Source organism: Schistocerca piceifrons, chromosome 2 (assembly GCF_021461385.2).
Source record: "Schistocerca piceifrons isolate TAMUIC-IGC-003096 chromosome 2, iqSchPice1.1, whole genome shotgun sequence".
NCBI lineage: Eukaryota > Metazoa > Arthropoda > Insecta > Orthoptera > Acrididae > Schistocerca > Schistocerca piceifrons.
In genome coordinates, this window is record NC_060139.1 from 1056813237 (window position 1) to 1056837165 (window position 23929).

The 23929-nt window shown below is 38.9% G+C and overlaps 1 protein-coding gene across 1 annotated transcript in view; it reads right to left on the reverse strand.

Annotated features, from left to right (window-relative positions):
• Positions 1 to 14146: 14146 nt before the first annotated feature.
• The window catches only part of LOC124773977 (leucine-rich repeat and calponin homology domain-containing protein), a 144255-nt gene continuing 134472 nt past the window's right edge, over positions 14147 to 23929 (reverse strand). The window contains exons 13-14 of the mRNA XM_047249446.1: positions 23658 to 23782; positions 14147 to 16186 (exon numbers count right to left, since the gene is read on the reverse strand). Of these exons, the coding sequence (XP_047105402.1) occupies positions 23663 to 23782 (120 nt within the window). The 3' untranslated portion in view covers positions 14147 to 16186; positions 23658 to 23662. The remainder of the gene's footprint in view (positions 16187 to 23657; positions 23783 to 23929) is intronic.

Sequence of the window (23929 nt, forward strand, 5' to 3'; positions counted from 1 at the left end):
ACAAATTTGCAGAAGGAACATCCAGTGTCTCGTAGCCATATTACATTACCTTGTTCAAACTCAGTGAGGTGTTATCTTTGTCACCTTAACTGCATCTCTTGACTAACATCAAATAGTCACTTACAATCTCAAAGGTAACTAATGCTCACTATGTATTTAAAGCAAACCAAATTTAGAACCTCATAGTAGCACTACTAGCACCACTCGTATGCAACTGGCTTGAAATTTGAATAGACATAATCTTTAAGATGTAGAAACAAGCCTACCAACTTTTGTTTGTAACACAACTCATTCTTGGTATTGCACTTTTTCCCCCCATCAGTATGTTATAGTGTGCATAAGCTCATAGCATTTTTCCATAAGTTTTATAAGCATGACAGATTTACATAACTGAGACTTTAGTCATCGATAACGTATTCTCCTTCACTTTACAAAAAGTCTGCCAATGCTGGGGTAACTTTTTGATTCCACAAGTGTAGAAGTCAAGTGGTTTTCAGATAAAGAATTCGTCAAGCCATGTTTGTGGCACATTTTCATCTAGAGAGGAAATGCCTTGAACGATGTTTGATAGAGAGTGGTGCAGGTGAAAATATAAGGGTGCAAGATCAACAATTTAGGAAAAGACAGATTGCTACTTACCATAAAGAAAACACGTCAATAGCCTTCATCAGTGAAATGGACACACACACCATCAGGTGGTTGTGAGGCAAGGAGATGGGGAAGAAAGGAATGATAAAAGGAGTAGAGCAGGGAAAGATGGATGGATGCATTGCCAGAGGGCTGCAAATAAACAGGATGGAAGATGAGAATGGGGAGGAGATGATAGGACAGTGGGATAGTTCAGAAAAGCACAGTTCAGAAAAGCTGGTGGTAGAGGGAAGGATCCAAATGGCTCAAATAGTGAAGCTGCTACTGAAATCAATTGTGTTATGTTTAGCTGCATGTTGTGCCACAAGGTGGTCTACTTTCCTCTTGACCACAGTCTGGCAGTGGTCATTCATCCTGGCAGACAGCTGGTTGTTAGTCATACCAACATAAAAAGCTGTACAGTGAATGCAGCTGAGCTGGTAAATGACATGGCTACTTTCAGAGGTGGCATGGCCCCCGATTGGATAGGAGAAGCATGTGACAGGTCTGGAATAGGAAATGCTGGGTGGCTGGATTGGGCAGGTTTTGCACTTGGATTTTCCAGAAATATATGATCCTTGTGGCAAGGGGTTGGGATTGGCAGTGGCATAGGGATGGACTAGGATGTGGATGTTAGGTCGGCAACAGAACACCACTTTAGGAGAGGTGGGAAGTATTTCGGGTAGAACTTCCCCTATGTCAGAGCACGATGATAGGTAACCAAAGCCCTGGCGAAGGATATGGTTCAGTTGTTCCAGTCTAGGGTGGTAGTGGATGACGAAGAGGACACTCCTTTGTGGATGGTTCTTGTGGGTGGTGGGAGGATTGGGGATGTGAAGGGAAATGGCACGGGAGGTCTGTTTGCAGACTAGGTCTGGGGGATAGTGCCTATCTGTGAAGATCTTGGTGAGATTCTCAGCGTACGGAGCAAAGGAGTTTTTGACACTGCAGATATGCCATTCCATGGAAGCCAGGCTACATGTGAGGGATTTTTTGGTGTGAAATGATTGACAGCTGTCAAAATGCAGGTACTGATGGTGGTTGGTGGGTTTACTGTTATATTGGTGTGGATGGTGCCATTAGAGACAAGGACAACACCTGGGAAGGTGCCACATTGGGTTGAGGAGGACCACATGAAGCAGGTTGAGGAGGACCACATGAAGCGGATGGGGAGAGGAGATGTTGAGGTTGTGAAAAAGTGAAGATAAGGTGTCTTGACACTGAGTCCAGATCATGAAGGTAAGGTATCATCAAAGAAACCTCAACCAGACTGGGCGTTTGGTGTTTTGGAAGGTAGAAAGGTCTCCTCTAGATGGCTAACAAGAAGGTTGACATAGGAGGGTGTCACGCAGGTGCCCGTAGCTGTTCCATGGATTTGTTTATATACCTTCTCTTCAAATGAGAAGTAATTTTCTGTTATGATGAAGATAGTAAGTGTATGTTTTGGAGTCTGAAGCATGTTGTGAAAGACAGTGTTCAATAGCAGTAAGGCCATGGGCATGAGGGATGTTGTGGCACAGTGGGGTGGTGTCAACAGTGATGAGTAGGGATCCAGGAGGTAAGGGGAGGGGATCACGGAGAGTCGGTGAAGGAGTGATTGGTGTCTTTGACATGGAAGGCTAGATTACAGGCAATTGGTTGGAGGTGTTGGTCAATGAGGGCTGAAATTCTTTCAGTGGGGGACACAATAACCAATCACAATGGGGCATCCAGGATCTTTGGATTTTGGGTACATTGTGGAAGGTGGTTATGCAGGGTGCAAACAAATAAACAAATCTGTGGCACAGCCATGGGCACCCTCATGGCACCCTCCTGTTGTTGTTGTTGTTGTTGTTGTTGTTGTTGTTGTTGCCTTCAGTCCTGAGACTGGTTTGATGCAGCTCTCCATGCTACTCTATCCTGTGCAAGCTTCATCATCTCCCAGAACTTACTGCAACCTACATCCTTCTGAATCTGCTTAGTGTATTCATCTCTTGGTCTCCCTCTACGATTTTTACCCTCCACGCTGCCCTCCAATGCTAAATTTGTGATCCCTTGATGCCTCAGAACATGTCCTACCAACCGGTCCCTTCTTCTTGCCAAGTTGTGCCACAAACTCCTCTTATCCCCAATTCTATTCAATACCTCCTCATTAGATATGTGATCTACCCATCTAATCCTCAGCATTCTTCTGTAACACCACATTTTGAAAGCTTCTATACTCTTCTTGTCCAAACTAATTATCGTCCATGTTTCACTTCCATACATGGCTACATTCCATACGAATACTTTCCTTGCCATTGCCAGCCTACATTTTATGTCCTCTCTACTTCGACCATCATCAGTTATTTTGCTCTCCAAATAGCAAAACTCCTTTACTACTTTAAGTGTCTCATTTCCTAATCTAATTCCCTCAGCATCACCCGACTTAATTGGACTACATTCCATTACCCTCGTTTTGCTTTTGTTGATGTTCATCTTATATCCTCCTTTCAAGACACTGTCCATTCCGTTCAACTGCTCTTCCATGTCCTTTGCTGTCTCTGACAGAATTACAATGTCATCGGTGAACCTCAAAGTTTTTATTTTTTCTCCATGGACTTCAATACCTACTCCGAATTTTTCTTTTGTTTCCTTTACTGCTTGCTCAATATATAGATTGAATAACATCAGTGACAGGTTACAACCCTGTCTCACTCCCTTCCGAACTGCTGCTTCCCTTTCATGCCCCTCGACTCTTATAACTGCCATCTGGTTTCTGTACAAATTGTAAATAGCCTTTCGCTCCATGTATTTTACCCCTGTCTCCTTCAGAATTGGAAAGAGAGTATTCCAGTCAACATTGTCAAAAGCTTTCTCTAAGTCTACAAATGCTAGAAATGTAGGTTTGCATTTCCTTAATCTATTTTCTAAGATAAGTCGTAGGGTCAGTATTGCCTCACGTGTTCCAACATTTCTGCGGAATCCAAACTGATCTTCACCGAGGTCGGCTTCTACCAGTTTTTCCAATCGTCTGTAAAGAATTCATGGTATTATTTTGCAGCTGTGACTTATTAAAGTGATAGTTCGGTAATTTTCACATCTGTCAACTCCTGCTTTCTTTGGGATTGGAATTATTATATTCTTCTTGAAGTCTGAGGGTATTTCGCCTGTCTCATGCATCTTGCTCACCAGATGGTAGAGTTTTGTCAGGACTGGCTCTCCCAAGGCCGTCAGTAGTTCCAATGGAATGTTGTCTACTCCCGGGGCCTTGTTTTGACTCAGGTCTTTCAGTGCTCTGTCAAACTCTTCATGCAGTATCGTATCTCCCACTTCATCTTCGTCTACATCCTCTTCCATTTCCATAATATTGTCCTCAAGTACATCACCCTTGTATAGGCCCTCTATATACTCCTTCCACCTTTCTGCCTTCCCTTGTTTGCTTAGAACTGGGATTCCATCTGAGCTCTTGATATTCATACAAGTGGTTCTCTTTTCTCCAAAGGTCTCTTTAATTTTCCTGTAGGCAGTATCTATCTTACCCCTAGTGAGATAAGCCTCTACATCCTTACATTTGTCCTCTAGCCATCCCTGCTTAGCCATTTTGCACTTCCTGTCAATCTCATTTTTGAGACATTTTTATTCCCTTTTGCCTGCTTCATTTACTGCGTTTTTATATTTTCTCCTTTCATCAATTAAATTCAATATTTCTTCTGTTACCCAAGGATTTCTACTAGCCCTTGTCTTTTTACCTACTTGATCCTCTGCTGCCCTCACTACTTCATCCCTCAGAGCTACCCATTCTTCTTCTACTGTACTTCTTTCCCCCATTCCTGTCAATTGTTACCTTATGCTCTCCCTGAAACTCTGTACAACCTCTGGTTTAGTCAGTTTATCCAGGTCCCATCTCCTTAAATTCCCACCTTTTTTCAGTTTCTTCAGTTTTAATCTACAGCTCATAACCAATAGATTGTGGTCAGAATCCACATCTGCCTCTGGAAATGTCTTACAATTTAAAACCTGGTTCCTAAATCTCTGTCTTACCATTATATAATCTATCTGATACCTTCTAGTATCACCAGGATTCTTCCATGTATACAACTTTCTTTTATGATTCTTGAACCAAGTGTTAGCTATGATTAAGTTATGCTCTGTGCAAAATTCTACCAGACGGCTTCCTCTTTCATTTCTCTCCCCCAATCAATATTCACCCACTATGTTTCCTTCTCTCCCTTTTCCTACTCTCGAATTCCAGTCAGCCATGACTATTAAATTTTTGTCTCCCTTCACTACCTGAATAATCTCTCTTATCTCATCATACATTTCATCAATTTCTTCATCATCTGCAGAGCTAGTTGGCATATAAACTTGTACTACTGTAGTAGGCATGGGCTTCGTGTCTATCTTGGCCACAATAATGCATTCACTATGCTTTTGGTAGCAGCTTACCCGCACTCCTATTTTTTTATTCATTATTAAACCTACTCCTGCATTACCCCTATTTCATTTCGTATTTATAACCCTGTATTCACCTGACCAAAAGCCTTGTTCCTCCTGCCACCGAACTTCACTAATTCCCACTATATCTAACTTCAACCTACCCATTTACCTTTTTAAATTTTCTAACCTACCTGCCCGATTAAGGGATCTGACATTCCTTGCTCCGATCCGTAGAACACCAGTTTTCTTTATCCTGATAACGACGTCCTCTTGAGTAGTCCCTGCCCGGAGATCCGAATGGGGGACTATTTTACCTCTGGAATATTTTACCCAAGAGGACGCCATCATCATTTAACCATACAGTAAAGCTCCTATGTCAACTGTTTTATTGATCCTCTAGAGGAGACCTTTCTAGCCTCCCAAAACACCAAACCCTCAGCCTGGTTCAGGTTAATTGATGATACCTTCATGATCTGGACTCAGGGCCAAGACATCGTATCTTAATTCCTTCACAATCTCAACACATTCTCTCCTGTCCTCTTCATTTGGTCCTCCTCGACCTAGTGTGCCACATCCTCATCTCTGATGGTTCCACCCACACCTCTGTCCACATTATACCCACCAACCGCCAACAGTATGTGCATTTTTACAGCTGCCCTCCCTTCCACACCAAAAAATCCCTCCCATGTAGCCTGGCTTCTGTGGGATGGCATATTTGCAGTGTCAAACACTCGGGGATCCAGGAGGTAAGAGGAGGGGATCATGGAGAGTCGGTGAAGGAAGTTGTTGGTGTCTCTGACATGGAAGGCTAGATTACGGGCAATTGGTGAAGGTGTTGATCAATGAGGGTTGGAATTCTTTCAGTGCAATGGGGCATCCAGGATTTTTGGATTTTGGATAGCATGTAGCAGATGGTTATGCAGAGTCTCACCAAGGCCTTCACACACAGGCACTATACCCCAGACCTAGTCCACAAACAGATCTCCTGTTCCATTTCCCTTCACACCCCTAATTCTCCCACCACCTCCAAGAACCAGCCACAAAAAGAGTGTCCCCTTCATTACCGAGTACCACCCCAGACTGGAAAAGCTGAACCACATCCTTCGCCAGGGCACTGATTACCTATCATCGTGCCATGAAATGAGGGAGACCCTACCCGAGATACTTCCCACCTCTCATAAAGTGGTATTCTGTTGTCCACCCAACCTCCAAATCCTAGTTCATCCCTGTGACACCCCCAATCCCAACCCCTTGCCACAAGGATCATATATTTGTGGAAGATACAGGTGCAAAACCTGCCCAATTCACTCACCCAGCACTTCCTATTCCAGTCCCGCCACAGGTTTATCCAATCCCATCATGGACCATGGCACCTGTGAAAGCAGCATGTCATTTACCAGCTCAGTTGCAATCATTGTACAGGTTTTTATATTGGTATGACTACCAGCCAGCTGTCTACCAGTATGAAAGGCCACTGCCAGATTGTGGTCAAGAGCAAAGTAGACCACAATGTGGCACGACATGCAGCTGGACATGACACACTTGATTTCAATGACTGCTTCACCATCCGAGCCCTCTGGATCCTTCCCTCTAACACCAGCTTTTCTGAAATGTGCAGATGGGAGTTATCTTTACAACACATTCTCCGCTTCAGTAACCATCCCGGCCTCAACCTATGGTAACATACTGTCCCCAAACACTCCACCCAACACTTACCATCCCCTCTGTCCTGTCACCTCCACCCCATTCTCATCTCCCACTCTGTTTATTTATAGCCCTCTGCCAATGCATCTGCCTGCTCGTCTCCTTTTTTCCCTTCTTCCTGCCTCACAACATCCTGACACTGTACCTGTTGGCAGTCTAGTTCCTGCACGCTCTACGAGACAGTGTTTGTCTCTCTCCCCACAAATACACTGCCACCTGTTCCCCTTCCCTGCCTCCTCCGGATTGCTGTTTGCTTCCCGCATCATGTTGCATTCCAGCCTGAGATGCTGGAGTTGGCAGTCGTGTGTCTGTGAATGGTGTGTCTGTGTCTCTCTTTCACTGATTAAGGATTTGGCCAAATGTTTTATGTAAATGTACTTTAATTGTGCCTGTCTGCAACTTGTCATGTCTTCTTTACTGTAAGTAGCAATATGTCTTTTCCTACATTGTTGATATTTCTACAAGGAGCAAGATCAGATGAATAAGGTGGCTGCAGAATGACTTCCCAACTCTTGTGTACTGTTTTTTGTCTGTGCAGCAGAATGCAGATGAACATTATTGCATAGTAGCACCACTTCACAGAGCCTTCCTGCCCGTTGTTCTTGTACTGCATCAGCAAGACATCTCAGATGTTGACAATACATGTCAGCAATGGTTGTTATATCTAGGGTAAGCAATTCATAGTACACCACCAGATGCACAACATTATCTTCTGTGGGTGCGTGCAGGTCTTAGTACAGGGTTGCTACTTTGTTTAGGCTCAACCTTCCTTTCTTTTCTTCATGTCAGCATAAAGACACATTTCTCATCCCTGGTAATGATAGAGGATAGGAATGGTTGGTGTTGTTCGAGAGCCAACTGATGATGAGCAAGCAGAGATGCACATATGGCCATCCACTTGGCTTAGACCATGCAGTACCCATGCACCTGAGTTTTGAACCTTTCTCATTGCATGCAAATGTTGCAAGATGGTGGAATGATCACAGTTCATCACATCTGCCAGTTTTCAAAAACACTGACATGGATCATTGTGGATTAATGCATTTAAACCATCTTCATCAAACCCCGAAGGTCTTCCTGAATGTGGAGAGTCACTAATGTCAAAATGATCCTGCTTAAAATGAGGAAACCATTTCCTTGATGTCCTCTGTACAATGTCATTATCACACTACATGGCACTAATGTATCTCGCTGCCTCTGCTGCTATCACCCCTCAAGTGAATTTAAACAGAAGAATATGTTGGAAATGTTCTCTCTATCTTCAAATGACAATATGTAAACTCAAACAGCAACAGTGAATGGTAAATAAAAAAATGACACTCAATAAATAAACCAACAGCAAGTGGAATACCAACATGCAAAATAAAAATTCTACAAACTTATGTACCAACCATACACTAAGGGAAATAGGTAGTAATGTAAGATATGAGGAAGGTGGAAATGAACAAACAGTAATAAACCAGAAAGTGTAATTGATAAAGAATAGTAATATCCTCTAAAAGTGATATTCTGAGTAGGGTATGCTACTTCATATAGAAATGGAAAAATGACAGTGCACTATACCTGATACAATGCAGGTATTTAGGGGTTTACAGGTAAGTGGACCAAAAATAAGGGAGAATTTACACCTAGATCAAGTGTATGCATGGGAGGAATGACATGTACTGCTTTTTATTAGGAAATATAGGGTAAGTGGACCTACGAAAAGGATGGCTTACACCTTGTCTCAGGTGGATCACAAAGAGGTATGACCCATACCACTGTAGTGAAGGGAGAGTGGTGAAAGCGACACTTGGCATCTCAAGTGGAGGGGTAATTGCTAAGTATCCACCTCTAGAATGGGCTGTACTCCTGAACAGAGTAATGTGGTATGGATCTGGTTGATTGTGTTTGCATATTTTGAGGATATTTCTACAGCTTTTTAAAGACAGAAATATCTGAGATTAGGTGCAGATGAGGATATTGTTGACTCCAATGTCAGAAGCAACTCCTCAGGCAAATAAATATAATGGATGAAATATTATATATAGTAAGTTAGCAGAAAACAGATACCTCAGCTGAGACATACAACAAATGAAGTATGATGATAAACATTTGCCAGCTATGTGGCTAAGCTGAAATAAACTACTTGGTTAAATGCAACTGGAAGGAAATAAAGAAACTCAGGGGAAACTGAGATAAATGTTGAAATGCTATGTCTGAGTAAGTAGCAAATCTCCAGATGGTGAAAACAAATAGAAATACTAAAGAACGGATGAATAATTTCCTGTTATGCCAAGGGATAGCGAATTTGAAATAGAATGGTATTATACATGACAATTATAAGAAATATAAAAGAAAATGGTATTAGTAAACAGAATGACAATAAATATGAATTGAATTGAAAGAACTGTTTATGAGAGTCCCAAGAGCACGTACACTGAGATAGTATTATATTTTGCAAACATCACATGTTAAAAAAAGTTAAAGTCATATCATTGTGAATGCGTTTAAGAATTTTTAAAATTAAGTTTAGAAGTGTGACCCCTTTTTTTTTTCTCAGAGGGGAGCCATGAAGTTTGACATGTCATTCTGTGAATGGTATGTCCCACTTCCTGGTTCTCCATTACCCAATGACAGATGTTAGTGAGTTAGATAGATAGGAAGCACCCTACTTGCAGGAGATGTTTTATGGTTTGTGCACATCAGATTTGTGCTGATCCTGTGCCACTGACAGGGTGGGTCATGAATGGGCACTTCTACCCGCAAGGTGGAGTCATCTGCTCGGAAAGAAAATGATCTTCATGGCAACAATGATATGCTCATCAAAGAACAAATTATGTTGTAATATTTTTTGCCAATTTTTATTGTAATGACTGAAAAGCACCAGTTTGCTTCGACATCACAAGTACATGTGGATAAAGGAGGAAATGAAGAAATAGTATCGTGTTCATGAAAACGTGTGTACACATCTAAAGTGGTACATGTGGCAACCACATCAAAGTTACACCCCCGTGAGTTTGAGGTTTTCGATCGAGAACTTCATCAAAGTGTAAGTTATCTTATTCCCGATATATTTTTGCAGCAGAACAGGAAATATCTATGATTAGGAAAGTGAGTGCACCTCTAACCTCAAATTGTAAGCAAAAGTTTTCCCAACGCGTAATTAACCTATCGAACTTGGTTCTGTCTGCAAATAAACAAAAAGTGCTTGAGAAAGGTTTTAAATATGCTCCTCGCCACCCTCCATCAGAAAAACAACTGGATGTTATGAAAGTAAATATTGAATATGCTCTAACGAAAGATACCACTACAAAATATTTAGTTGCCAATGCACTAAAGAATGAAACCAGATTCATGTGTAACATTCCACAGTCTACTGACTTTCAAACCCTCAAGTCCTTAAAACAGAAATTACAACACCAAGATATCATTGCCACAAAATCTGATAAAGGCAACATTATTGTACTTTTGAATTAATGTGATTATGTGGTTAAAGTTAATGATTTCCTGAATACCACTGGCTTCCAAGTCCTTCCTAAGGACCCTACTAAATTATTCAAAGAGGATGTTAAATATGCAATCACTTCATGCAAAGGAATATTCTCTGAGTTTGAAGCAAAACTTAACTAATATGAACCCAGTGCCTCCTAGAATGTATGGGCTGCCTAAACTGCATATACAAGATGTTCCTATTCATCCAGTTGTATCATCATTCACTGCTCCATCTTACAAACTAGCTAGTAAACTTGATGTCCTAATTAAGAGCAAGACAAAATTCAAACCAAAGCATGGTATTTCAAACTCCGTGGACTTATTAAATAAGTTAAAAGGTATATCTGTCTCACACAGTGATAAATTAGTATCCTTTGACATGTGTAGTTTGTTTTCCAACATACCAGTGGTGGAACACATTGATATTCTGACAGAGCTGATGCACAAGTCTAATGTCAATCCTGTTGAATTGAATGACTTGAGACTGGTCACTCAGACATGCTTGACACAGAACTATTTCCAGTTCCAAGGGACACCTTATAAACGATTAGATGGCTTGGCTATATGTTACCCTCTTAGTCCACTGTTGGCTGAAATATTTATGGACCATTTTGAATGAAATTTTCTAAAAACAGAACCTTTGAGTGCAAATATCAAATTCTGGATTAGATATGTAGATGAAGCCCTGTGTATGTGGACTGCTACTACAAGACAACTCAACACATTTTTGAAAAATCTAAACAGTCAACATAAAAACATTCAGTTCACAATGGGGATTGACAACAAAGCCATAAATATCTTAGATCTCGCCACTAACATCAGAACACACACACATTATTTCAAAATTTATAGAAAAACTATAAGGGTTGAAACTTTAATAGTGGCAACTATTTATTTACAGCTTGTAAAAAACAGATACATGTTTCAAAGTTTTACTAATCTTCAAAGTAGTCACCAGCATTGTGTATAACCCATTGCCAGTGATGTGGAAGTCATAGGATACTCTTAGCAGTGCCAGTCGTGTTGACAGTTCGAACAACAAGGTATATTGCCCGATGAATTTGTAGCAGTTCTGAAGCGAATGCCATGAAGTGTTTCCTTCAGATAAGAAATCGTGTTGAACTTATGAGGGCTTAAGTCAGGGGAGTGTAGTAGGTGGTATAGCACTTAGCAGTCCCATCAGGCAAACAAATCAGTAACAGCTTGCACTGTATGTGCTTGAGCATTGTCCTGGTCATAGGTTGTGTTCCAAAAATGAACAGCATAGAGACAGAAGTGATGATACTTTCTGCAGGACCTGACCATCATTTTGCAGGACAATGCTCAAGCACATTTCAAACAAGTCACTTGCAGTAGCATGGCCAAGGAAAGCTAGTGTTACAAAGCACATTTTGATACAACCATTTAACCAAAACATGCATGTCCATCTGCTTCATTAAATTTTTTGAATTCAATGCTTCATCAAAGAGAAAGACAAAATTCTTTCCTTTAAATCTTTTAGCAGAATATTTTTAAGTGTAGTCCAAGTCCAAACACTGCTAGGTAAGTAGTTTTCTTTTCACCACATGAGAATTTGGCAATAATAGCACTATCAAGAAACATCATTTTAAGACTTTATAAGTACCTACATTTCATCTGTATGAATTACGGCATTTGATAGTTCTCAACACCTAGAGTATTTCTCCACCCAGTGTCTCAGAGGTCTCCAGATAATTCAGCATTTTCTTTGCAAGACAGAACATCATTCTCTGTTGCACCTGATTGCTGGGAATAAGTTGTTGGCTTGGAAAGACATTTTTTCTTGCAGAAAATATTGCTTTTAGAGCATCATGTGTGACTTCAAGCAAAACTCTCCCGTATTGGCAATTGAAAAGTCTTCATTGCATGCAATGCATTTTGCTCTATGTTTATATTTGCACATGTTCAAAGCCAATCCTTATCGAATTTATTTTATAGCAAGTTTAAATTCAAGACATGTTTTTCAGTTGGTGCCACATCAAACATTAGCATGAATGCATCCATTTTTTAAAATTCGTAATTTGTACCATGGATGGAAATAACTGCTCTATTTTTCCACAGGTTATCATCAGAAACATATGCCATTACAATTTATTTATATAAAAATATTCAAGGGCTGGGGTCAAAAAATAAAATAAATAAAATTCCAGGATTTTTTAAACTGAGCTAACATGGAAAAGAAAATTAATTAGTATTATTACAATGGGAACAGCAGTCTGACATGGAGCTATATTAAGCTTAAAATAAGACATTTTATAAGAAGCATTGAATAAAAATTATGATTTTAATGAGATTTCATGGTTTTTATTGAAACTACTACAGGAAAATGTACTAACAGTGGAAAAATTAAGCAACAGATATTTTTCTTTACCAGCAACACATTTGAAGGGATTAAGTGTGTCAGCAGAAAGATAGCAGAGGAAACAATAGAATTAACAACACCGCTAACTAGTGTTGCCAGACTGAAATTTCTTTTTTAAACACCAACAAAAATACCCTTGAAATACTAGCAAGTTTAGAATTATGTAACACTATTTGGTGACATAATATTTAACTTATGTAAAGCCCCCAAGCTTTCAAAATATCTGAATTCAGGTTAATTACTCACAATCTGGCAAAATTGCTGATAGCCTTTTTTTGGAACTTCACAAGAGAGGAAGGATGAGGGAAGGAAGTCTGTCAAAGAACTGTCACTCTTTTCTGGCTGTAGAAGAGTGTGTGGTCATCAGGGGATTCAACCAGTAACTGCTGTGCTTGAGCTGCATGACATGCTAAGAATATTGCCACTTGTTTTCTGATCAGAACACGTTGCAAAAAATTTCCATTGCAACAATACATGTGTCTCAAGCTGCGCAGTTTATGCTTTGTTATAATATGAAGAGTTTCTACAGAGTATCTTGTTCATATAAGAAATTCCAAGCACTCCTTGGAAATTTTTTCACAAAAAAGATGTTTCTAAGGAGTCTGTATGCACCCTGTTTATGTTAACATATTTCTGTTTTTCGAAATACTGTGCTTGCTGTTGTCAATCTTGACTTCTGCTCTTATCATTACTTTTACTATTGAAATAAAAAAGTCATCTATTACTTATTGTACCACAAATATTATAAACATAGGTTCACCTTTCTTGAATGTATCATCTTAGGTAAGTTTCAGGGTCAGTATTGCTTTCTCTGGAACCAAAACTGACCCTCCAAGGGTCAGCTTCTACCAGTCTTTCCATTCTTCTTCAAAAAATTTATTTCAATTCCACATCTGTACAAATTATGGCTTGTGAACAACTATATTGCTATACAAGAAAAATCTGTTATCACAATCAAAGATTCACAGTTCTAATAGAATATCTCTCTCTCTCTCTCTCTCTCTCTCTCTCTCTCTCTCTCTCTCTCTCTCTCTCACACACACACACACACACACACACACACACACAGCTACAATTTCAGTATTATGGGTAAGAGTAGTAGTAGTCATGCCGTATACCAAATGTAACTTTTGCACAAACTTATGTGGGTATGACCACCAACCAACTGCCCACCTGATCAAATGTCTGTCAAATGTGGCCTGGAACACATTTAACCACCCAGAGCCAGTATACACTGCAGTTTCACAACCAACATCTCCTGAATTCTTACTTCTGTCCCCCAGCTTCTGTCCATTTTGTAGATGAGAATTTATCCTTACAACACATCATCCCCACTCCCTCCATTTCATTTCACTGGGTGCCATATACATCTCTACCCACTCAAGCCAACATAACACCTCAACATAGTTGGCTTTACTCTTTCCATTATCTGTGTATCCAGGCGTTTTTATTATTGCATTTACTAAAAATTAAAGGAACTAAATTATTGTTCTGTGTACCTGTATGAGAATAAGAATAAGTTCCTCATTAGAAACCAAATAAATACAGCACTTTTATGGTAAATGTTTTGTAAAACTGCTTTATTCAAATTGGTGGAAATTCTAATTTTAAACATTGTTGTCATAACTTAAAAAGTTGACATCTGACAAATTCATCGATCCAAATACAACTGTCTGAAGTCAGTCTTAAGTTTACTGGTAACAACAAACATTAACCAGCTAAAAGTGATGTACAAGAACACTTATGTGTCTCCGTTATCCTTATTTTGCACGAAATGTACAACCAAATTCACAGCCCATAGCATAGCTTATACTTTATACATTTACATGCAAAATGATACATTCTCTTATTAAAAGTTTTCTACACTGTTAAAATTACAATTGGCAAATGCTGAAATAATGTAATTGAGCTGTACAGTAACAAATAATATGAAAAAAAATGAGGGAAAGGAAGTTAGTTCAGGTAACATGGATCTGGACAAGGGTCCTCATTATACAAAGAGATCAATTATTCCAAGATGGTGTGTTCATTACATGCATTATACAAACACCATAATGTTCACTTACAATGGTGACAAATATAATGATAACTGAAATTATAAACAGTGAGATGAAATACACTCCCTTACAATATGAAAATAATTTCTTTTGCTACAGCAAACAGTCATAGAAGGTTACTACATGTGTTATTAACTGATGTCAGTTTTAAGTCCATATAAATTACATATTCTTGGAAGTGCTGTAAAAAAAACTAGCCTATTTTTGCTTGCAGTCTTGTAGTTCTGGAGCATGCCTTTACGAATTATATCATATTACTACTATGCTAGCATACACTTCTAGTTTCCTCAGCAAAAAATTTTCTTGATAAAATATTTCGTTTAAGATAGTGAATAGCTGTTACCTTTTGTTGACAACTACCTATCTATACTATTTTAATGTAATAACAAACTGTAAAATAATAGTGAATTTGAGCATTACATAAAAATCATTAATTTTCATAGCATCAATTTTAGCCAAAATATTAAACTCCAGTTATCTGATGACAGACAATCCAGTATTAAGTGCTTGTTCCATATGTCACATTCAAATAGTTATATTAACTGAACCTAAGTGACTAAAATCATGGATGAAGAACATACTGATATTGATGACTGCATATAATTATGGATTTAGATGAACTCATGGTTTATAATATCATAAGCCAAATATTCACCCACAAAACTGCAAACTTCAGTGTTGCACACATTACTGTGCAACTACACATGAATACAAAGTGTATTTTTAAAATGGAAGCCTAAAGGTAACACCCATAAAATGAAGCTTCAACATCATGACTCCACTAAAGAAACTGACCAGGAAATGGATGTATAACATCTCCTTGCTGTAGAAGCAAATGGGAAGCAGTTCTTCCACAATAAGCTTGAGTACCTACAGTACATAACTACTTTTAGAAAGATGAAAAATAATGCATTCAATGAAAACTGGCATACTCCTAAATCCTTAATAAGTTCATACGAAAATATCATATTTTTATTTTTGCCTCATATCATACAGGAAGTGCAGCAGGATCATCAAATTAATTATGACTGTTCTGTTGATTATAGGAAGTGCCATAGGCCATTTGATCATTATGGCCTGTGTCAGACAATTCAGTAGGAAACTGTCTATTATCTCCAAATACAAAAGCATATCATCAACTGTTTTGATGCTGAAGAACGTTTTAGTAAAATCCTCAGTGTCATTATTTAATAATGGTAGCTACATCACAAAATGACAATTTAACTCAAGCTCAAAATGTAGCATTATTTCCCTATTAAGCCAAACTAGGAAACTGCATGCATTTGCATATTAAAATAATAGCATCATTTTAAAAATTATTTATGGCAATATATTATTTTATAAAATCACACAATTACAACATATAAATAACACATCCTGTACAGCTAGTACCATGACAAAAAATTCTTTGGCACATTGTCTTTGTAATAAGTAGTAGATGTGACTTGGTATCTCACATTCACTTGATAGGTCCCTGTACTGCCACAGCATAAATCCTCGGAAGAAGTATGTAAAACACTCTTTCTTCACCTAACCTGTGCTCCCACTGCAAAAGAAATGAAAAGTAAAATAGAACAATAAAAACACTGGAATTGAAATCTACAGGATCGAGTTAGCTAAAAAGTTCAATTGATAAATATACATGTCAATTAATGTTGCAGATATGCAGCACCACTAGATAAAGGCACATAAGCGGCTGGAATAACACTACATTTAACATACTTTGATGTGACATACATGCACACATAACACTATTATCATTAACTGTTGTTATTTCACCTAGCAGTCACAGTTGCATTGCAGTAGCTCAGCTAATGAAACCCACCGATTTCCAGATGGCACCTATTTGTTGTCCTGTCTCTCCTAGCCATTCTAATTAATTAATGCTTCTTTCCATTTCTTGCTTGCTAGCAATCCTCACTTTTTAAAATAGTTTTCAACTTGAAATTTCATGTATATTTACCTTACATAAAAAATTAAAATCCGCAATTATTATGAATTTTTTATTTCACATGTATCAAAAAGCTTGTCTTTGAAAAGTATACTTACTTTCCCAAAAGCTTTCTGTGTAAGTTTAACTCTCTCGCCCATTTCTTTTGCACTCCACTCAATCATTGTTCTAAACTGCATTTAATCTCTTGCACATTTCTTTGCACTCCATCCAATCATTGTTTTCAATTGCCTTAAATACAAGACCTTTACTGCTTCCATGGCTTAATTGTTATTTTGTGTTTTTTTTTTATTTTTAGTATGTTGATTATACATTATTTTAGTCAGATTATAATACTTTCAAGCCTACTCCTTGCTCTATCACAATCTCCCATTCACAGTTGGATTTATCTGAACTACAAGCAAAGAGTACAATTTACTAATTTCCAGAATTCTGGAAAGCATGACATCAGCAGCTATTCTGGTTAACCAAATTATGCAGTAAACTGCAAAGAACCATAAAAGTTGCAATATTAATTTCCTTTATTACTTGATCGACTAATTCTGAGCCTAAGATCATTATCAGATCATCCAGTAAGCTATGCAATAACATACATTACAACAGCCACATGAATGCTCATTGTACTTAAACACTTCTTTCATATACAGCACCACAGGGCTGAAATTCATTCACCAAACTCAGTTGACCACAGTTAGCCTCATGCCTGACGCATCGACCATTCATAAGGAGTTGCAGTTTTCTATTTATATCTCCATGGGCTGCAAGTGGACATAGGAACCAACATGTAGTGGACAACCCCAAAAGGAAGATCAACAGATTCTACCTCCCTAGGAAATTGTGGACAAGTTTGGTCTGCATCAGAAGAAATATTGGTAAGTGTAAGGAGCTACTGAACAAGTAGTGTTTACTGGACAGTCTAAATGTAAGTGTGGGGAAATCCAATCAATGGCCCATTTACTTGTGTGTGAAGTGCATGACTATGAGGGTGGTTTGAAAGACATACACAGGTTTTCATTCTCAGCCACAGAGTGACTCAAGAATATTTTTTATTGAGTCAATTGGATATGAGTAACAAGGGTGACTGTTGGTGCTGGTTAAGCACACAGGGACTATTTTGCTAAAAATGTAGGTTATTGATCACTACAATGATTGCAGTGAGGAGGAGACTGGGGTGCTCAATGAGGTTCTTCCACTGAATCATAGATTATGTCAGAAAGACCAGAAAATTGAGGAACAGGAGGTGAAGATTTGTGCCCATCAAGAAGAGCCAGAAAATGTAATTTGAGTTACAGCAGGTGGAGGAGGAAAAATAGAAGAGAGGCTGGGAAAAGGTGGCATGCAAAGGGTGGGCAGGTGAAAATGTTTGTTAGAAAATTCAAAATTCAGTTAAGTGATACATTTCAGTTGCCACCAGAATTAAAGAGGGTATGGCCTCATATAGATGTAGAAAGCTGTAGGATACAGCAGAACAGCGCTAGGAAACTTACAGACATGTCAGGCCAAAAACAAAATGGGAAAAGGATGGCTCTGCAGTCATGGAAGGGGTGTAGGCCAGCAGCTACAGGAGAAATTAGGTTCAGGATCCAGGTCAAGATTCTGTGAAATCAAGGGCTAGCCTTAGCCACATAACAGAATCCTTAGGACAAATGTGTAAGGATTTTAGCACACAAGACCAGGTTTTGATTGCTGCGGAGCCAGAAACAGTGTGACCAAAAATGGTAGATACACTATTAAGGGTGGTCTGGACAAAATAGGAACAGCTACTGAGAACAAAAATGTGGGTTGTGATGGAGGTATGTGGTTCCACGGCCAGCCCTGTGTTAACTCAGTGGTAAAGTGAGTTAACGTGGAGCTGATGGGGCTCCTTCAGATGGATGCAAAATCTCATATCAGTACTGTTCATGTAGTTGCTACAGGATGCTGGGAATACAGATCTCATGGCCTACATGATTTAAAGGCCAACAAATATGTTAGCAGAAAACATAAGGGGATTCATCAGCGCACAATCGCAAATCCCTGTGGCTACAGGGATCAAGTGGGACACTAGTTTTAGACCAAATACAAGATTCAGAAAGACAGTATTAAAGAAAATTAAACCAACAAAGATTCCCAGTTTATCTTACAAGAACAGAGAGAAAGATGAAATCAACTTGTTCATCAGAATATTATGGAAGGGTAAAAAATAAAGTAAATGATATTTTGTCGGAGATTGACATGTTGTGATGGTGTAAAAATACTTGCTAATAAAGTAAAAACAGCAACCCTTTATCAGGGATAAATAGACCCATTACTGGTTCAGTTTCATCCTCAGATGGCAGTTCACATTTAAAATTACATTATGATGTATACGTGATGTTCGCTGATTATGGCAAAAGTTCCTTGTGGTGATAGTGTCATTAAAAACACACACACAAACAAATATTTCCACTACTCATAAACATCCATTAGTCATTATTCCGAAAGAAAAACTGTACATGGCCAGCATGCTGCCATACAAATACTTTTTAATCTTTTTTATGTGTGTTTTCTTTATATTCACCTGCAGGGTGTATACATGGACAAGGAAAAAAAAATTCCCGGATTTTACCCAGATTTCCCGGTTAAAAATACAGTTTCTCCTGGGTGAAAATACACTTTTTCCGTGTTAAGTGACAGTATACTCTTATTTGGCACTGTAAAACTCATCAATCCTTTGAATGTTAATGGTTTTATATACCAGAGTAGAATTTCCCAGCACTTTAGAAAACGTAACTCAGGGGGGGAAAAACACGTTTTGAAAGACCTTTGATGTGCAACAACATGTACGCTGCATATTTTTGTATTACGAAGGTATAAATTCAAATTTCACGAAACACTGCATGTCACTTTCCGAAGCATTGAAATCGAGATTGCGATGTGCTTTTTTAAGCCAGTCATAGCTCATGTCACGTGATCTCACCAGCTGACAGCATAGGACACACAAATAAGAAAAGTTAATGGTTTAAATTAATATATATAGCATTCACCTATAGTATTGGTCTTGAAGATTAATAAGCTGGAAGAGAAGCTAAGCTTCCACATATAATGTTGATCTTTTTTTGCGCTTGTTACACTTTAAGATACATCACACAAATATGCCAGTAAAATTTTTAATAACAACGTAAATATCTGATCTTCTGGGCTTGAAATTCTTCTAAATGGTCATCCTCAAAGAGTTTATTTTTAAATGAGAATCAAACGCTTTGTGATTTAAAAAATTCATCATACATTCTTACACATAGCTCATGTTACGTAAGAGGAAATCTCCTATGAATGTAACGGTTTTCAAACTGCCATTTGCAATATTTTCCTGCAACCTGTTAGAAATAGGTTTGTTTCAGCAGTTGCAAGAGAGCGCCAGATAACAAGCGTCACCGCGCTTGCGCAGCTACGATGACGCAGGAAGCCCATACGTTCGTACGTGTAAAACATTAAAACATCTTACATTATGTCATAAAAGAAACAAGACATCAGAGGATACTTCTAGAGCGTCAGAATTTCGTGAACCATACTGAAATGCATAATTTGGCTTAAAATGCATATTCATATGCAAATTTTCTTTGAGTACCAGTACTGTATTATCTCATGTTTGGTTCTTTATTATGGCATAATGCCATATGCGCACTTGAAATGCAGCGAACAGTTGAAACTAGCCAATAGTGTGAAATTAAACACTTTGTTTCAAACAAATTGACTGCCTCAATAGAAAAGATTAATAAAAGCCAAATCTCTTTAGCAAACCGGCCAAAATAACTTCATTGTTCTGTAAGGCGATTAATGTTTGACTGTCAGAAAGGTGGAAATAAAATCTAAAACAAATAACATATTTTAGCCTTTCGTAATTACGCAAACGTATTTTAATTCATCTGATAGCTCCCGGCCACAAAAATCCGTTTCTTTATCATTTACCATGAGAACAATAAACGAAGAGGAAACAACAAAATCACTAAAAGGTTTTCAGAAATTACTGCAACCAGTCGCCTTTTATGTAGATGTATTTTATTTAACCATGACCGGTTTCGAGCTGCCTAGCAACTCATCATCAGATGGTATATACCATCTGATGATGAGTTGCTAGGCAGCTCGAAACCGGTCATGGTTAAATAAAATACATCTACATAAAAGGCGACTGGTTGCAGTAATTTCTGAAAACCTTTTCACACCACAGTCGCAGTGTTCCACATCCACAATGGATAAAAGTCTTAACAAAATCACTAAACGTAAATCCAGGTCACTTGGAGATGACACACCTCCCCACCACAACTCACACTGCTCTGTGCATCAGCCCGGGATTTACTGTATTTCCGAACTGGGGCAATATTAAGTAGTGATGCCCAGCCACACTTCTGTAACCAGAAGCGGGAGAAGGTACTACTCATACGTGACTCAACTGCGCATGCGCAAGTGCCTGTCCGCAACTGCTCAAACGAATCTAATTTAAACAGTTGTCATGTCATGCTCATCGGAGGCAATCTGTTGTCACAAAGCATTGCATAGTCTTCCTAAAGCCTTTGACACACTTTGCTGTTGGCAGAAGCTTGTATGAGCACTGTTTTGTTGTTGTATATGGCGCATTTCCTTTGCAACTTAAGTTTTATTTTCTTTCTTTTTTTTTTTTCTCCTGTTAATGTTTTGTTGCTGCAGTATTATTCTGCAGTAGCGGTATACAGTAATATCCTTTGTTAGAGTATTGGTTCTTACCAGTCAAAATCACAAAAATTTAACTGAAAACTGAAACAATGAAAAATTCCCGGAATTCTAAACAATTCCCGGGTTTTTCCCAGTTTTCTCCCGAATGAAAAAATTCTCGGGTTTTTCGCAGATCTCCCGGTTGTCCCGGGTCGTACATACCCTGACCTGACATGGAGAACACATAGCTAATTAACTACCTAACTGTAAAACAATGGAAAATCCAGGTTGGAATAATGACAATATTATGAAAAGCATAGTTATTCACCATACAGCAGAGATGCTGAAACACAGATAGGCATAACAAAAAGACTGTCAGAAAGTAAGCTTTTGGCCAACAAGGCCTCCATCGGAAAAAGAAAAAAGCACACACACACACACACACACACACACACACACACACACACACACAGAGTCTTTGGCCGCTAAGGTCAGACTGCGACCAGCAGCACATGATGAGAAAAAGAACTGGGGACTGGGTGGTGGGTGTAAGGATGAGGCTGGGGTGGGAAGCGGGAGAGATAGTAGGCTAGGGGGGGGGGGACTGTAAAGTGCTGCATGTAGGAGCATACAGTGATGAGATGGAGAGAGGGTAGGGCAGCTTGGTGCAGTCGAGAAGTTAGACAGGGGGCAGGGGTTGGGGTGGACGGGGGGAAAGGTATCAGAAAAGGTGGGAAGTAAACAGACTGTGAGTGTGTTCATATGATAGAGGGCTGTGTGTGCTGTAATAGGAACAGGGAAGGGGCTACATGGGTAGGGACAATGACTAAGGAAAGTTAGGCAAGCAAGACTACGGGCACATAGGATATATTGCAGGGTGAGTTCCCACCTGTGCAATTCAGAAATACTGCTGTTGGTAGGAAGGACCCAGATGGCACAGGCTGTGGAGCTGTCACTGAAGCGAAGAACGTTGTGTTGGGCAGAGTGCTCAGCAACTGGGTGGTCCAATTGTTTCTTGGCAACTGTTTGTCGCTGGCCATTCATACAGCCAGACACCTTGCTGGTTGTCATGCCCACAAAGAATGGAGTGCAGACTGCAGCTTAGTTTGTAGATCACATGACTGGTTCCACAGGTAGTCCTGCCTTTGATGGGATAGGTGATGCTTGTGACCAGACTGGAGTAGCTGGTGATGGGAGGGATTATAGGACAGGCATCCAGATCTACTGTAGGGCTATGAGCCATGAAGCAAGGGGTTGGGAGCAGGGGTTGTATAGGGATGGACGAGGATATGCCACAGGCTTAGTGGATGGTGGAATAGTCGAGAGAACATTCCTCATCTCAGGGCATGACTAGAGGTAGTCGAAACCTAAGTGTCACCTGTGCTGTTAGCTGTATCAACTGAAGGGAACTGCTAACCAATCCATATGTGTCTTTGTGAACAAATTACTGAATAATTTTCCTTTTTATGTACTTAACTTCTGTTTTATTCTCTTCTAATCTGTACTGTTTATTCTCCATCTTTCACTTTCATGTAAGATTGCACCGCAGACGAATGTCTTCACAAAAAAGAACTTCAAACAATTAAGTGTTTATTTGGTTTAACATATATTTCTCTTTTCCAAGGTGGCTTTCCTTATTATTGTAAGTCTATCCTTTTTATCCTCCTTAAACCTGCCATTGTCAGTTATTTAGCTGCAAAACAGCACAACCCTTCTTCTGCTTTTAACAGCTTATTTCTTAATCTCCCTACATTCCATTGCCCTTATTTTACTTTTGTTCATGTTTATTTTGTAACCTCAGCTGACCTTCCAAGTCCTTCGCCATCTCTGACAGAATTACAACATAACCAGAAAAACTGTAATTTTTTTTCTTCTCAATGAACTTTCAATTTATTTCTGAAATTTTGCCTAAATTCCTTGACTACTTGCTCATTGTACAGATTGAATTACGTGTCTCATTCCCTTCTCAAATACTGCCTCTCTTTTATCTCCTTTGGTTCTTAAAACTTTAGTCTGGTCAGGGTGCAGGTTGTAGCTGATGTTCCTCTCTGTTTATTTGATACTTTTTAACTGCAGAATTTCAAAGGTAATAATGTAACAAACTAGATTAGTGCTATAAAATAAGATAATGAACTGGTCCTGCCATACACCATCTCCTGATCATCTGAGAAAGTAACGTTAATAATTTTCCACAGGAGCACAGTTATGTTAACCCAGACCTTCTACTGTAACCTTAACTACAAAATTCAAACCAAGAAGGTGAACATGATGACAAGAAACAGTAGTTTTGTACAATGTGTCAAGATACTTATTTACTTCTGATATTAACATGACAGTAGAATTACTGTTGTTCATTCTTATTGTCTCTAAAACAACAACAGCTCCAATCATACTTGATAATAATAAAAAATATACATACACAATTCAAGGTGCTGTGTGTGCTGGTGACCGAGGCTGATGAAACCTGAGGAGTTCTGATACTGTAATAGCAACTTGCACCAAACCTCTGCCCTCAAGTACATCTGATGCACAGCAAATAAGTGGCTGAAATTTAATCATTCATATTTGAAACAGTAATTTAAGAATGAGAGAATAATGTAGCATGCTACAGGATAAATACTGCAAATATATGTGCATGTACTTTTTTCCTTTATTAACATAAGCAGAAAATTACTTCAGACTGTACACATA